This window comes from Lissotriton helveticus, chromosome 9 (assembly GCF_964261635.1).
Source record: "Lissotriton helveticus chromosome 9, aLisHel1.1, whole genome shotgun sequence".
NCBI lineage: Eukaryota > Metazoa > Chordata > Amphibia > Caudata > Salamandridae > Lissotriton > Lissotriton helveticus.
Genome location: NC_136070.1, coordinates 1283448018 through 1283465092, shown reverse-complemented (window position 1 = coordinate 1283465092; position 17075 = coordinate 1283448018). Strand labels below are relative to the sequence as shown.

The 17075-nt window shown below is 54.6% G+C and overlaps 1 protein-coding gene across 2 annotated transcripts in view; it reads right to left on the bottom strand.

Annotated features, from left to right (window-relative positions):
- SHQ1 (SHQ1, H/ACA ribonucleoprotein assembly factor) overlaps nt 1–17075 on the bottom strand; it is a 195057-nt gene that overhangs the window by 33950 nt on the left and 144032 nt on the right. For both annotated transcript variants that reach the window (XR_013601159.1, XM_078661878.1), the window contains exon 11: nt 9084–9204. Coding sequence is in view for 1 of the 2 variants with exons in the window: in XM_078661878.1 (XP_078518004.1) it covers nt 9084–9204 (121 nt within the window). In the remaining variant the exon portion in view is untranslated. The remainder of the gene's footprint in view (nt 1–9083; nt 9205–17075) is intronic.

Below are 17075 nucleotides of genomic sequence, written 5' to 3'. Positions count from 1 at the left end.
GCAGAGGCAGCAGACAGGGTGGCCGCAGAGGCAGCAGACAGGGTGGCCGCAGAGGCAGCAGACAGGGTGGCCGCGGAGGCAGCAGACAGGGTGGCCGCGGAGGCAGCAGACAGGGTGGCCGCGGAGGCAGCAGACAGGGTGGCCGCGGAGGCAGCAGACAGGGCAGCAGAGGCAGCAGACAGGGCAGCAGAGGCAGCAGACAGGGCAGCGGAGGCAGCAGACACGGCCGCGGAGGCAGCAGACAGGGCCGCGGAGGCAGCAGACAGGGCCGCGGAGGCAGCAAAGAGGGCCGCGGCGAGGGCCGTGAAGGCAGCAGACAGGGCCGTGGAGGCAGCAGACAGGGCCGCGGAGGCAGCAAAGAGGGCCGCGGCGAGGGCCGTGAAGGCAGCAGACAGGGCCGCGGAGGCAGCAGACCGGGCAGCGGAGGCAGCAGACAGGGCAGCGGAGGCAGCAGACAGGGCAGCGGAGGCAGCAGACAGGGCCGCGGAGGCAGCAGACAGGGCCGCGGAGGCAGCAAAGAGGGGCGCGGCGAGGGCCGTGAAGGCAGCAGACAGGGCCGTGGAGGCAGCAGACAGGGCCGCGGAGGCAGCAAAGAGGGCCGCGGCGAGGGCCGTGAAGGCAGCAGACAGGGCCGCGGAGGCAGCAGACAGGGCAGCGGAGGCAGCAGACAGGGCAGCGGAGGCAGCAGACAGGGCAGCGGAGGCAGCAGACAGGGCAGCGGAGGCAGCAGACAGGGTGGCCGCGGAGGCAGCAGACAGGGTGGCCGCGGAGGCAGCAGACAGGGTGGCCGCGGAGGCAGCAGACAGGGTGGCCGCGGAGGCAGCAGACAGGGTGGCCGCGGAGGCAGCAGACAGGGTGGCCGCGGAGGCAGCAGACAGGGTGGCCGCGGAGGCAGCAGACAGGGTGGCCGCGGAGGCAGCAGACAGGGTGGCCGCGGAGGCAGCAGACAGGGTGGCCGCGGAGGCAGCAGACAGGGTGGCCGCGGAGGCAGCAGACAGGGTGGCCGCGGAGGCAGCAGACAGGGTGGCCGCCGAGGCAGCAGACAGGGTGGCCGCGGAGGCAGCAGACAGGGTGGCCGCGGAGGCAGCAGACAGGGTGGCCGCGGAGGCAGCAGACAGGGTGGCCGCGGAGGCAGCAGACAGGGTGGCCGCCGAGGCAGCAGACAGGGTGGCCGCGGAGGCAGCAGACAGGGTGGCCGCCGAGGCAGCAGACAGGGTGGCCGCGGAGGCAGCAGACAGGGTGGCCGCCGAGGCAGCAGAGAGGGTGGCCGCCGAGGCAGCAGAGAGGGTGGCCGCCGAGGCAGCAGACAGGGTGGCCGCGGAGGCAGCAGACAGGGTGGCCGCGGAGGCAGCAGACAGGGTGGCCGCGGAGGCAGCAGACAGGGTGGCCGCCGAGGCAGCAGACAGGGTGGCCGCCGAGGCAGCAGACAGGGTGGCCGCCGAGGCAGCAGACAGGGTGGCCGCGGAGGCAGCAGACAGGGTGGCCGCCGAGGCAGCAGACAGGGTGGCCGCCGAGGCAGCAGACAGGGTGGCCGCGGAGGCAGCAGACAGGGTGGCCGCGGAGGCAGCAGACAGGGTGGCCGCGGAGGCAGCAGACAGGGTGGCCGCGGAGGCAGCAGACAGGGTGGCCGCGGAGGCAGCAGACAGGGTGGCCGCGGAGGCAGCAGACAGGGTGGCCGCGGAGGCAGCAGACAGGGTGGCCGCGGAGGCAGCAGACAGGGTGGCCGCGGAGGCAGCAGACAGGGTGGCCGCGGAGGCAGCAGACAGGGTGGCCGCGGAGGCAGCAGACAGGGTGGCCCAGCAGACAGGGCCGCGGAGGCAGCAGACAGGGCCGCGGAGGCAGCAGACAGGGCCGCGGAGGCAGCAGACAGGCAGCCGCAGAGGCAGCAGACAGGCAGCCGCAGAGGCAGCAGACAGGCAGCCACGGAGGCAGCAGGCAGGCAGCCACGGAGGCAGCAGGCAGGGCGGCCACGGAGGCAGCAGGCAGGGCGGCCGCAGAGACAGCAGGCAGGGCGGCCGCAGAGGCAGCAGGCAGGGCAGTCGTGGAGGCAGCAGGCAGGGCGGTCGCGGAGGCAGCTGGCAGGGCCATGGAGGCAGCAGGCAGGCGGCGGAGGCAGGAGACAGGGCAGCCGAGGAGGCAGCAGGCAGGGCCATGGAGGCAGCAGACAGGCAGCAAGTAGGGCAGCCACGGAGGCAGCAGACAGGGCGGTCACAGAGACAGCAGACAGGGCGGCATTGTAGGCAGCAGACAGGGTGGCTGTGGAGGAAGCCGACAGGGTGGCCATAGAGACAGCAGACAGGGTGGTCCCGGCGGCATCAGTCTGGGCGGTCGCGGAGGCAACAGGCAGGCGGCGGAGGCGTTAACCTATGCCTTCAGTGGCCTGTAATAAGAAAAGACGCCAACACCGGCAGTGGTCATCTTAATACAAGCATGTACAGTCGCGTCCGCAGGCGTTAACTATCCACAAAAGAGTGAACGTTGCTTCAGTCTACGGACTAAAAAGAATATCAATAGAGAAAGACTCACCCGTCTGTGAAAATGGGATCCTTCTTTTAATAAATGTAATATCTGCTTTACACGGGGATAAGACACACATCAGGAACCAGCCAAGATGAAGAACTGGCCGCAGCCTCGGGTGGAGGTCACACACACTGAGGTGATGTGCACACCTTAACAAGAACTACAGCACAGAGTAAAAGCGGTTGATGATAGTTTTAATGGGACGTACATCCCTGGAGACCTCATGCTCAAGGCCCAAACTCCAACGGCCGCCACCTTCAGACAACAACATCCCCAACATGAACTACATTCTAGAATACCCTGTAAAACCTTAGCAACACAGGTGGAACACAGTAAGCATTAGAACGCTGCATCACCTCCCACTATGCAACACCAAAAGAAAGAAAAATACAAAACGAAACATAATGCTACAAAACGTAAGAGAAACACCTATGTGGTATAAACATTGCATAAATGCGTTAACAAACACAATCCTGTGAACGAAGGAGAACCCTCTTCACTTTAATGGACTTTCTCCCAACATCTTGGGGCCGATTCTCAGAACTAACTTAAGACAAAATCCTGAACTTACTACCTTTGGTATTCACAGAAGTTAGGATTTTGTCTTAAGTTTGTCTTAAGACAGACTTAAGACAAAATTCTAACTTAAGTCTGTCTTAAGTTTGTCTTAAGACAAACTTAAGACAAAATCCTAACTTCTGTGAATACCAAAAGTAGTAAGTTTAGGATTTTGTCTTAAGTTAGTTCTGTGAATCGGGCCCCTTGTGTTGCAGGGACCACTTCCTGGGGAGAGAATGTGGCCAAACGGCTAGGCCAGTCGACCTTGGAGCTGGGTAACCGGGTTCGAGTCTCGGCAGGGATGCTCAACCTTCTGTGATCCTGGGAAAATCACGTAATCTCCCTGTGCCAAACAAAAATGAATGTGTGTCCGTATGCAACGTAACTGGTGCTCATGTAAAGCGCTCTGATACCTCCGGGTCTAGTTAGCGCTATATAAAACTCCCAAAACAAAACAAACTTCCTCGTACACTCTGTGCAGTTGACATTTAACAATTCTGTTAAGGATCCAAACCCTATGATGATGGGTTTCGACAGTGGAAGATACCACAATTACCCAACGGCTTGAGGACCTTCATAGGTTGTCCAAACTTCAACTTACTCATTAATCTTTTTGGTAATTTTGCCCTGACTCAGTCCCCAACCACATCAACCGTTGTCTACGCAGCCTTCCTCACATCGAAGCACTCTGTCCTCTTTTCCATCGTCTTCAGCTCTCTCTTTTGCCACCCCGCCGTACAGTCCACACCACACCAAGCTTCCTTTCTTCTAGAAGTAACCCACGACGGAGTCACCTCAGTGTTGGCCGGTCTGCCTTTGAACAACACTGAAGGGCGCAACACCAGCCCAAGAGTGTGGGGTGAACTTGTACTCACGCACCTTTTTCTTCACAGCTTCCTCCCAGTCATTACCTGAGACTACAGCTAACTGCATTGCCTCTTTAAGCACCTTCACAAACCTTTCCACAAAGCCATTTCTTTCTCTCTCTCTCTCTCTCTCCATCCATCCATCCTTCCATCCATCCATCCATCCCTCCATCCCTCCATCCCTCCATCCCTCCATCCCTCCATCCCTCCATCCCTCCATCCATCCATCCATCCATCCATCCATCCATCCATCCTTCCACAAGAGAGGTGAATTGAACACCATTGTCTAACAGGATGGAGGCTGGCAACCCTTCCCTCCAAAAAGTTAATGACTACACCAGATTCAACTGAGTTGACAATCTTGACCTCGGGCCACCTGAAGAACATGTCAAGACAGACTAGGACATAGTGGTCCTGTGACTTCAACTTCACTGGACCCAAAATATTCACAGCAATGTCGACCCACGGACCACTCACTTGTTTTCGGACAACCATGGGCTGCGTTCTACACTTGAGTATTTTGTCACTACACGCACACTGAACGCAATCTCGCACAACTCTCTCAACGTACACGTCCATGGCAGCCACCAGTAGGCCTCCCCAATCCTTTCCTCTGTCTTGGCGATGCTCACCTGGCTCGCATGAGCATTTGCCACAAGCTTGTCTCTGAAACACCCGGGCACCACCAACCTGCTACCTCTCCTGAGCAGTCCATTCAACACAGCCAGTTCATCCTTTACAAACCAAAAACCTTTCAGCTGCTCTCCACAATCTCGTTTCTACCCCCATCCTTCACGTACTTTGACCGTCACCTGTCGTACAGTGGAGTCAGCACTGAGACTTTCCCTTCACCCAGCTTCAGTTATAAGAACTTCATTAACAAGACAAAGATTGAACTCCTCCTCAGCCTCCTCACCATCAAAATAATCACGACTATCCATGCAATCCAGGGTGTCGGGGCAACCACAGAGCCTGGAAAGGCAATATGCCAAAATATTTTCGACCCAAGTAAATAGGAGACATCAAACTTAAATTCTTGCAAGGCAACCACCCATTGCCTTATTCTATGTGAGACAAAATCTACACCTTTCTTCCCGAAAATTTCTTTTAAAGGTTTGTGATCTGAAATGACATCAAAATGCCTGCCCCACAAACATGTCTTTCACTTGCGAATTGGCTAATAAAACACCCACCGCCTCTTTTTCCACCAAAGAAAAGTTACATTCTGCTCCTCTCAAAGGTCTTGAAATAAATAAAAGGGTTTTCTACAAATCTTCTTCATTTTGTAGCAACACCGCACCTAACACCGTAGAACTTGTATCAGTCATGTTATACGAGTTCTTGGAGGGCTTAAAACGTGATAAACTAGGAGCTTCATTCAAGTATTGTTTGACCAAATCAAACTCATTTATTTATTTATTTATTTATTTGTTGAGATTTGTAGAGCGCAGCGAATACCCTAGGGCGTCTTGGCGCTAGTAAATTCCACCAGTACACACTCGTTGCAAGAGGCTCATTGGTTAAATAACCATGTTTTTAAGAGTTTCCGGAATTGATAAAGGGACGAGCTCGTCCTGATGTTGTGCGGGAGGGTGTTCCAAAGTTTGGGGGCAGCCACTGTGAAGCGACGGTCACCCCAGGAAACTTTCTTTGATCGTGGGATAACTAGTTGGTGCAAAGAGGAGGAGCGGAGCTGTCTTGAAGGTACATAAAGTTTCAGTTGGTCTTTAAGTGAATGTGGTCCTTGATTGTTTAAAGCCTTGTAAACTATGCACAAAGACTTGAACTTAATTCTATTTTCGATTGTGAGCCAATGATACTGCCTTATTATTGCTGATATGGATTCAAATTTTGAAGTCCCTGAGAGCAAACGTGCCGCCGCATTTTGAATTGATTGTAATTTGTTTTTGACCCTGACCTGAGCGTTGAGGAAAAGACAGTTACAATAATTTAACGCTGTTAGAACTAAGGAACTCACCAAGGTTTTAATTAAGGTCTCCGGAAGAAAGGGTCGAATCTTTCTAATCATTTTCAATCTGAAGTGTGCAGTTGAAGCAACTTTGTTTGCGTGGTCCATGAAACTGAGTCCATCATCAAAAATGACGCCTAAATTCCTAACTTTTGATGTGGGGGTGGGAGGGGAACCAAAAGCAGCTGGCCACCAGTAGGAGGACCATGCTGGGAGAAGCGGACCAAAGATAACTACCTCGGTCTTTTCCGAATTAAGTTTGAGGCAGTTAGTTGCCATCCATTCTCCGATTTCAAGCAGTCCGTTTTTAAAGTTTTGCGCTACTTCTCCTCTATCACCCTCTATCAAACTCATCACAACATGTTTGTCCCCACACAAATTCATGTCCATTCTTCAATAACTCTCTCATGCACTCAGTCTTCTGTGCAAACGGGAGAGGAGTTGGCCTAATGGCTGGGGCAGTCATCCTCAAATTTGGGGAACCAGGTTCAAGGCTTGGCAAGGACGCGCAACATCCTGTGATTCTGCGCAAATCACTTAATCTCCCCGTGCCTAACAAAAATGAAAGTGTCCTCATGTAACGCAACTGATGCTCGTGTAAAGCGCTCGGATACCCGATACCTTAGGGTCAAGTTCACGCTATTTAAAACTCCGGAAAAAAACGGAAAAAAAATAGAATGTTAGGAACAAATTTATTATAAAACTCTGCCATACTCAAGAACTTCACCAGTTCATCTTTGTTTTTTGGACAGTTGAAATTAGAAATGGTGTTCACTAGAGAAGGTTTAGGTTTAATGCCTGACCCAGATACCAAATATGCCTATTACTATATTTCTCCCACATCAAACTTGCATTTGTCTAATCTCTGCGTCAGGCCAGAATCTTACAACTTGCATAACACTTCTGCCCATCTTTTATCACGTTCCTCCAAATCCACCCCATGAACAAACATGTCATCCTGATAGATCTTGATGCCATCAATATCCCTCAGAACATTCTTATCACTCTCTCAAACACTGAGGCTGCAGAAATGAAACCAAACGGCATCCTGAGAAACTTGAAGATTCCAAATGGTATAATAAAAGTCGTGAGCTCTTGACAAGATGAATGAAGTTTGACTTGATGGTCAGCTGAGGAGCGATCCAATGTTGAGAAATGTGTGGCACCACCCAGAGAGGACAACATCTCAGAAAGGTTATTAAGCGGGTAATGATCCACAACAACAACATTGTTCAGTTCCCTCAAGTCAATGCACAACCTAGCCTCCCCATTGGCCTTGAGGGCCATTACCACTGGGGATATCCATTCAGTGGCTTCAACTTCTTGTATGACCCCATCCTTCAATAACTTGTCCAGCTCTGCTCTCATGCTGTTTTTAAATAATATTAGTACATTCCTAACCTTAGCAACTTTGGGAGTGGTATCAGTCCTTAACTTTATAAAATGTACATTGTTCTTGAGACAACCTAACCCATTCACAAAATCCTTTGGAAATTTTGTGACCAAAGTCTCACCACCACCACTCACAGTTTTAACAACAGGTAAATCTCTTAGACACACAGAGGGAGATTCATTGGGGTCCAAGTATACATATAAGTCACACGGGTGACCTCAACTAATAAGGGAATCACCTTTCATCGAGACATTAATCTTCCCTGGAACAACCCTACTTTTGAATTCAATGGTGTCTAAAAACTAACTCAACAGGTCAATGACTTCACCACCATAACCCCTTGGTATGATATCAGGTTTGATTAGCTACACCTTTCCAGTCAGCTGCTTCTTATAGAACTCCTTTGGAATAAGTGTAATTTTGGCACCAGACTCAAACAGCATATTCACCGACGTGTCATTAATTAGCACATATTCAAAGGGTGCCTCAACAAACCGAGCTCGTATTTGAGAAACAAACACCTCCTGTTCATATTGATCATAAATGTCAACCTCTCTAACTTTTTTCTGATCTTTGTTAGATATGCAACACTTTGATAAATGCCCCTTTTTCTAGCAAATAGAGCAGATGACTTTCCACCCCAGTGACCCGAATTCCCACACCTGAAACATTTACCCTGAAAGGTTTTTAAATTAGAGTAAGCGTGGGAGGTTTTCGTTACCCCAGAGGTACTGTCAGAAGCAGCTTTGTGTGACTTATCTGAGAATCCAATCCTCACTTCCTTGACTACCTCACTCTCGCTCCTAGAAACATGGTTGTCCATGCAGATAGCATCAACAGAAACTCATGCATTTTCAAGATGGTTATAACCTCTTGCAGTGGGGGATTGCCTTTTTGCCAGAGACTCTCCTTGGCTTTATCAATGGTGCAACCTAGCATCAATTGATCCCTCAACCTTTTCTCTAAATTTGCTCCAGAAGAACAAGTGGATACTAGTTTACACAACACCGCAATGTACTATTCAACAGACTACTCCTGCCTTTGCATGCTCTTTCCAAAGTGAGAACGCTCCAAAACCACACTCACCTTGGGAAGATAATGCAACTCCATTTTCTTAATCCATATCTCGTACTCATTCAATGTGGAAGATTCATTGTCAGGAAGATCTGGGAGACATTCATACACTTCTTGCCCCTCAGAGCCTAAACAATGCAAAAATAAGGAAGACTTCCTCTCCGCACTCAACAAAGGGCCACAAACTCTGGCAAAGTTAGAAAAGACATTCTTCCACTTTGGGCAGGGTATGGTGGGATCCCCTGGAGAGGATAAGAAAAACGGAAGAGCAGGACGTTTTGCATTGCAGAATATACAAGGGTACACACACTTGTGAAGGCAAATGATTTCACCAAGAGATAGAGAGCACAATGTAAAGAAAATGAAACCAACAGCAAAAGAGAAGAGTAATGAGCAACTATGCTGGTGTCCTAAAGATAGTGTAAAACAAAATAACACAAACCAAGCTGTGTGAAACAGCGAGAGAATGAAAAAGAGTGAAAAAATACACCCCAGCCATGGGATCAGCCACACCCAGGGTGATCAGATTCCCATCTCCCGACTCGGCCATGCTCAATTATCAGCTACATGTTGGGGGATCAGGTACATTTGGGGGACTAGCCACAGACCTCAGGTTAGCCACACCCAGAGGTACTACCTACTTTTGAGGTGACCGTGCGAAATAGAAAATGGCCTAAAGACTGCCCAAGTAGGTGAAACTTACTTGACTTTCTGGATCCAGATACAGTAGTCGGTGATGTAGAGATCGTTGAGGATGTAGGCTGGGTCATTCTCTTGAAAAATACGGTGTATTTGTAAGTAACATTTCAAAACTGCTGCTTTACCTACGGGAAGTTGGGAGAAGATGAGACTATGGTTAAAAGACGTCTTAAAAAAGAAAGTCTATCAACAATATTCTATTAATGACCATTTTTTTCAGTTTCTATTTCTGGTAAAATCTGGTGGGGTTTTTTCAGTGTTTTCAAAACGATTTCAATACTTTAAAAAAACAGTGGGTATCAGTGGTTACACATTTTCATGCCATTAAAAACAACAGAAACAGTGTTTTTCTGATGTTTATGGAACGTTTTGCTGTTATTGCTTGCTTTCTGCACTGATAGAGCATGGTATATTGACAGTGTACTTACAGTGTATATGAGGTCCAAATACATTTTTACAAATCAAACTTATCGTAGTGCACCATACAATACTCCTTCAGTGAATCTTTGGTCATGTGTGCTCGCTCTTTCTTTTCCATGTTAACTTCTGTGAAAAGGCCCTCTCAACATTGGCGCTTGAGACGGGCAACGCCAAATACTCATTCCACAATTCGCTAACTCTGCAACTGACATAGCTTTCCCTGCCAATACTGGTGCACCTGAAGATTGCAATTCTCTGCAACAGGTTCTGCAACATATGAATTAAACTGGGTGTATATGCCCTCAGAGTTATTGAAGCGGTCAAAAATGAAGCAGTAGCTTTGAAACTCCAGAGAAAATGTCCCTTTACGGAAGGGATCTATACATTGCGCAGAGTACCTCAGTGAGGCTTTATTGACTTCATATGCCATGGTTGGTGAAGGGCTGTTTCTCATACATTGTACAATAAAAGTTCCTGAATTGCTCCTGAACATTTCTTTGCTTACCAAGTGGCAAACACTCTAACATGGAGCATGTTGCAGTTCCAAAGTCACTAAAAGTGTCGCCCGGCCTACTCTCAAGGAGATGTTTCACATCTACGCCAATTACGCTGAACACTTGGTAGACAATGGTATTTTCAAACTCTAGTAATTTTATTATGTCCACAACAGCAGTCATGCTTTCTTGTAAAAACCTAAGATTGCAGTAGAGTTTACTTTTTTTCAAATCACAATAAATATGTGACCAAAGATCCTCACATTTCTTGCCTTCGGCATAATCACTCAGCAAATATTCTGTAAACGGTTGCCACATGAATAATATAGCATTCATGGCCTCTAGGACTGGGAACCACCGGCTAAGGGACACAGATGGCATGACTCTTTCTTTGATGCCACACAGAGCACAAAATGAGAAACATTTGCATTTTAGTTCCAGCGAGTAACAAAATGGTGCACCAGAATGGACTAAAAAGTCAATAGCATTCGTCATTAACGCTGAAGATTGTAATGATGCTTTCAGCGTACCATCTAACAAGTGGCAAGTACCTCTTACAGGGAAGCACTTCAGCTCGGGTATCGATTTTGACAGGTCATCACACAAAGTTCCCATATACGTAGCTGAATCACTACAAATACAAACAATATCACTCCAATCTTTGTCGTACTTGGAAAGAACCTTTTTTGCAGCAGCATTCCAAGTGACACTGCATTCCATGTTTTCCAAAAGTCTGGTGTCATGTTTTCACCAGTATCCCAGATGCTTGATGACAGCACTCTTTTCACACAGATACCTGTGACTATACCCTGCATTGAATGTTTAAAGCCTGGGCTGTTTGGCAATTCACCTACTATCAATACTGACTCACTAGAAAAGGGGGGTGATGTCTCAAGGGCTTTTACCCATTATCTGTGGGTAAATGTGATGGCACATATTGGGAAAAATTCTGATGAAACCAACCATTTTACGTTTCAGTGAAAGACTCAAACATAGTCAAAAAATAAAATATGATTTTGATATTTTCTGATTCTCTACAATTTATAAAATAAATAAACAACACCTAAAACATGCTTCTAACCCCTGTGTCTTTAGACCAAAGACCAGAAAACTGAAAAAAGCAAACAAAAGAAGAAACAATATTTTAGTGATATCCCTAAACAACAAAAATCAAGCAGAATAATGTTAGGCCGGTCTTTCTTACTGCTAGCTTATATAACAAAGTTACATTGTACTGGCCCCTTCAGGACGAAATAAAAATGTTTCTTTCACTCTTTTCTTAGAATGGTATTTAGTTTGTGGTTGTTCAGGGTTTATTTCAGTGTTTATATGTTTACACTGGTTAGGGCTATTTCCCTTCCGGTGGGTTTTATCAGTTATTACAGGTTTACACCTAAAACCGGACAGCCCTAATTATATGTTAAATCAAGTTAATAAAAAAATTAATCGAAAGTTCAGTTACAGGAAGGCAAGGGGGGCTGGAGACTGAGGACACGGGGTGGGGGCTGGAGACTGAGGACAGGGGGTGGGGGCTGAGGACAGGGGGTGGGGGCTGGAGACTGAGGACAGGGGGTGGGGGCTGGAGACTGAGGACAGGGGGTGGGGGCTGGAGACTGAGGACAGGGAGTGGGGGCTGGAGACTGAGGACAGGGGGTGGGGCCTGAGGACAGGGGGTGGGGGCGGGGGCTGGAGACTGAGGACAGGGGGTGGGGGCTGGAGACTGAGGACAGGGAGTGGGGGCTGGAGACTGAGGACAGGGAGTGGGGGCTGGAGACTGAGGACAGGGAGTGGGGGCTGGAGACTGAGGACAGGGAGTGGGGGCTGGAGACTGAGGACGGGGGGTGGGGCTGGAGACTGAGGACAGGGGGTGGGGGCTGAGGACAGGGGGTGGGGGCTGGAGACTGAGGACAGGGGGTGGGGGCTGGAGACTGAGGACAGGGGGTGGGGCTGGAGACTGAGGACAGGGGGTGGGGCTGGAGACTGAGGACAGGGGGTGGGGCTGGAGACTGAGGACAGGGGGTGGGGGGCTGGAGACTGAGGACAGGGGGTGGGGGCTGGAGACTGAGGACAGGGAGTGGGGGCTGGAGACTGAGGACAGGGAGTGGGGGCTGGAGACTGAGGACAGGGGGTGGGGGCTGGAGACTGAGGACAGGGGGGCTGGAGACTGAGGACAGGGGGTGGGGGCTGGAGACTGAGGACAGGGGGTGGGGGCTGGAGACTGAGGACAGGGGGTGGGGGCTGGAGACTGAGGACGGGGGTGGGGGCTGGAGACTGAGGACAGGGGGTGGGGGCTGGAGACTGAGGACAGGGAGTGGGGGCTGGAGACTGAGGACAGGGGGTGGGGCTGGAGACTGAGGACAGGGGGTGGGGGCTGGAGACTGAGGACGGGGGTGGGGTCTGGAGACTGAGGACAGGGGGTGGGGGCTGAGGACAGGGGGTGGGGGTGGAGACTGAGGACAGGGGGTGGGGGCTGGAGACTGAGGACGGGGGTGGGGGCTGGAGACTGAGGACAGGGGGTGGGGCTGGAGACTGAGGACAGGGGGTGGGGGGCTGGAGACTGAGGACAGGGGGTGGGGGGCTGGAGACTGAGGACAGGGGGTGGGGGCTGGAGACTGAGGACAGGAGGTGGGGGCTGGAGACTGAGGACAGGGGGTGGGGGCTGGAGACTGAGGACAGGGGGTGGGGGCTGGAGACTGAGGACAGGGGGTGGGGGCTGGAGACTGAGGACAGGGGGTGGGGCTGGAGACTGAGGACAGGGGGTGGGGCTGGAGACTGAGGACAGGGGGTGGGGGCTGGAGACTGAGGACAGGGAGTGGGGGCTGGAGACTGAGGACAGGGGGTGGGGGCTGGAGACTGAGGACAGGGAGTGGGGGCTGGAGACTGAGGACAGGGGGTGGGGGGCTGGAGACTGAGGACAGGGGGTGGGGGCTGGAGACTGAGGACGGGGGTGGGGGCTGGAGACTGAGGACAGGGGGTGGGGGCTGGAGACTGAGGACAGGGCGTGGGGGCTGGAGACTGAGGACGGGGGTGGGGGCTGGAGACTGAGGACAGGGGGTGGGGGCTGGAGACTGAGGACCGGGGGTGGGGGCTGGAGACTGAGGACGGGGGTGGGGGCTGGAGACTGAGGACAGGGGGTGGGGGCTGGAGACTGAGGACAGGGGGTGGGGGCTGGAGACTGAGGACAGGGAGTGGGGGCTGGAGACTGAGGACAGGGGGTGGGGGCTGGAGACTGAGGACAGGGGGTGGGGGCTGGAGACTGAGGACAGGGGGTGGGGGCTGGAGACTGAGGACGGGGGTGGGGGCTGGAGACTGAGGACAGGGGGTGGGGGCTGAGGACAGGGGGTGGGGGTGGAGACTGAGGACAGGGGGTGGGGGCTGGAGACTGAGGACGGGGGTGGGGGCTGGAGACTGAGGACAGGGGGTGGGGGGCTGGAGACTGAGGACAGGGGGTGGGGGGCTGGAGACTGAGGACAGGGGGTGGGGGGCTGGAGACTGAGGACAGGGGGTGGGGGCTGGAGACTGAGGACAGGGGGTGGGGCCTCAAGACTGAGGACAGGGGGTGGGGCTGGAGACTGAGGACAGGGGGTGGGGGCTGGAGACTGAGGACAGGGGGTGGGGGCTGGAGACTGAGGACAGGGGGTGGGGGCTGGAGACTGAGGACAGGGGGTGGGGGGCTGGAGACTGAGGACAGGGGGTGGGGGGCTGGAGACTGAGGACAGGGGGTGGGGGGCTGGAGACTGAGGACAGGGGGTGGGGGCTGGAGACTGAGGACAGGGGGTGGGGGCTGGAGACTGAGGACAGGGGGTGGGGGCTGGAGACTGAGGACAGGGGGTGGGGGCTGGAGACTGAGGACAGGGGGTGGGGGCTGGAGACTGAGGACAGGGGGTGGGGGCTGGAGACTGAGGACAGGGGGTGGGGGGCTGGAGACTGAGGACAGGGGGTGGGGGCTGGAGACTGAGGACGGGGGTGGGGGCTGGAGACTGAGGACAGGGGGTGGGGGCTGGAGACTGAGGACAGGGCGTGGGGGCTGGAGACTGAGGACGGGGGTGGGGGCTGGAGACTGAGGACAGGGGGTGGGGGCTGGAGACTGAGGACCGGGGGTGGGGGCTGGAGACTGAGGACGGGGGTGGGGGCTGGAGACTGAGGACAGGGGGTGGGGGCTGGAGACTGAGGACAGGGAGTGGGGGCTGGAGACTGAGGACAGGGGGTGGGGGCTGGAGACTGAGGACAGGGGGTGGGGGCTGGAGACTGAGGACAGGGGGTGGGGGCTGGAGACTGAGGACGGGGGTGGGGGCTGGAGACTGAGGACAGGGGGTGGGGGTGGAGACTGAGGACAGGGGGTGGGGGTGGAGACTGAGGACAGGGGGTGGGGGCTGGAGACTGAGGACGGGGGTGGGGGCTGGAGACTGATGACAGGGGGTGGGGGGCTGGAGACTGAGGACAGGGGGTGGGGGGCTGGAGACTGAGGACAGGGGGTGGGGGGCTGGAGACTGAGGACAGGGGGTGGGGGGCTGGAGACTGAGGACAGGGGGTGGGGCCTCAAGACTGAGGACAGGGGGTGGGGCCTCAAGACTGAGGACAGGGGGTGGGGGCTGGAGACTGAGGACAGGGGGTGGGGGCTGGAGACTGAGGACAGGGGGTGGGGGCTGGAGACTGAGGACAGGGGGTGGGGGCTGGAGACTGAGGACAGGGGGTGGGGGCTGGAGACTGAGGACAGGGGGTGGGGCTGGAGACTGAGGTCAGGGGGTGGGGGCTGGAGACTGAGGACAGGGGGTGGGGGCTGGGGACTGAGGACAGGGGGTGGGGGCTGGAGACTGAGGACGGGGGTGGGGCTGGAGACTGAGGACAGGGGGTGGGGGCTGGAGACTGAGGACAGGGGGTGGGGGCTGGAGACTGAGGACAGGGGGTGGGGGCTGGAGACTGAGGACAGGGGGTGGGGGCTGGAGACTGAGGACAGGGGGTGGGGGCTGGAGACTGAGGACAGGGGGTGGGGGCTGGAGACTGAGGACAGGGGGTGGGGGCTGGAGACTGAGGACAGGGGGTGGGGCTGGAGACTGAGGACAGGGGGTGGGGGGCTGGAGACTGAGGACAGGGGGTGGGGGCTGAGGACAGGGGGTGGGGGTGGAGACTGAGGACAGGGGGTGGGGGCTGGAGACTGAGGACAGGGGGTGGGGGCTGGAGACTGAGGACAGGGGGTGGGGGCTGGAGACTGAGGACAGGGGGTGGGGGGCTGGAGACTGAGGACAGGGGGTGGGGACTGGAGACTGAGGACAGGGGGTGGGGACTGGAGACTGAGGACAGGGAGTGGGGGCTGAGGACAGGGGGTGGGGGCTGGAGACTGAGGACAGGGGGTGGGGGCTGGAGACTGAGGACAGGGGGTGGGGGCTGGAGACTGAGGACAGGGGGCTGAAGATTGAGGACGGGGGTGGGGGCTGGAGACTGAGGACAGGGGGCGGGGGCTGAAGATTGAGGACGGGGGTGGGGGCTGGAGACTGAGGACAGGGGGTGGGGGCTGGAGACTGAGGACAGGGGGTGGTGGGTGGAGACTGAGGACGGTGGGTGGAGACTGAGGACAGGGGGTGGGGGCTGGAGATTGACAGGGGGTGGGGGCTGGAGACTGAGGACAGGGGGTGGGGGCTGGAGACTGAGGACAGGGGGTGGGGGCTGGAGACTGAGGACAGGGGGCGGGGGCTGAAGATTGAGGACGGGGGGTGGGGGCTGGAGACTGAGGACAGGGGGTGGGGGCTGGAGACTGAGGACAGGGGGTGGGGGGTGGAGACTGAGGACAGGGGGTGGGGGCTGGAGACTGAGGACGGTGGGTGGAGACTGAGGACAGGGGGTGGGGGCTGGAGATTGACAGGGGGTGGGGGCTGGAGACTGAGGACAGGGGGTGGGGGCTGGAGACTGAGGACAGGGGGTGGGGGCTGGAGACTGAGGACAGGGGGTGGGGGCTGGAGACTGAGGACAGGGGGTGGGGGCTGGAGACTGAGGACAGGGGGCGGGGGCTGGAGACTGAGGACAGGGGGTGGGGGCTGGAGACTGAGGACAGGGGGTGGGGGCTGGAGACTGAGGACAGGGGGTGGGGGGTGGAGACTGAGGACAGGGGGTGGGGGGTGGAGACTGAGGACGGTGGGTGGAGACTGAGGACAGGGGGTGGGGGCTGGAGATTGACAGGGGGTGGGGGCTGGAGACTGAGGACAGGGGGTGAGCGGCAGTAAACTCGGCTCGTCTTGGGCTCGAGCCTTCAGGGGTTCGCCCCCTCTATAAATGCCCTGCATTTCATTTGTATATCTTCAGCACTGTTCTCTTCTCTCTTTATCCTAAACACTCTTACCTGTGGCGAAGGTATATTCACTCCAAGTGCTTCAGCAAAAATACAAATGAAAGTTTTAGAAGTTTAAACTTCACCCAGGAGGAGGTAAAGTGGCCCGGGAGCGTGTGCCAATCTCGCCCACTCCGCTGTGAGTGAAGACACGAAGGAGTGACCATCACACCTTTGATGGTCACTCTCCGCTGGCTGCCCACTGAAGTCAGGGATATATACACGCCTGCTTGCGTCACCCTTAAAGCCCTGCACACGTCACACCTTGTTACCTGCCAGACAAACTCAAGCTTGGAACTCATTCCCTCCAAACCTACCCACAATCAGAGATTGGAACTCATTCCCTCTAAACCTACACACAACCAGCGTTTGGAACTCATTCCCTCCAAACCTACGCACAACCAGAGCTTGGAACTCATTCCCTCCAAACCTACGCACAACCAGAGCTTGGAACTCATTCCCTCCAAACCTACGCACAACCAGAGCTTGGAACTCATTCCCTCCAAACCTACGCACAATCAGAGATTGGAACTCATTCCCTCCAAACCTACGCACAACCAGAGCTTTGAACTCATTCCCCCCTCCAAACCTACACAAAACCAGAGCTTGGAACTCATTCCCTCCAAACCTACGCACAATCAGAGATTGGAACTCATTCCCTCCAAACCTACGCACAACCAGTGCTTGGAACTCATTCCCTCCAAACCTACGCACAACCAGAGCTTGGAACTCATTCCCTCCCAACCTACGCACAATCAGA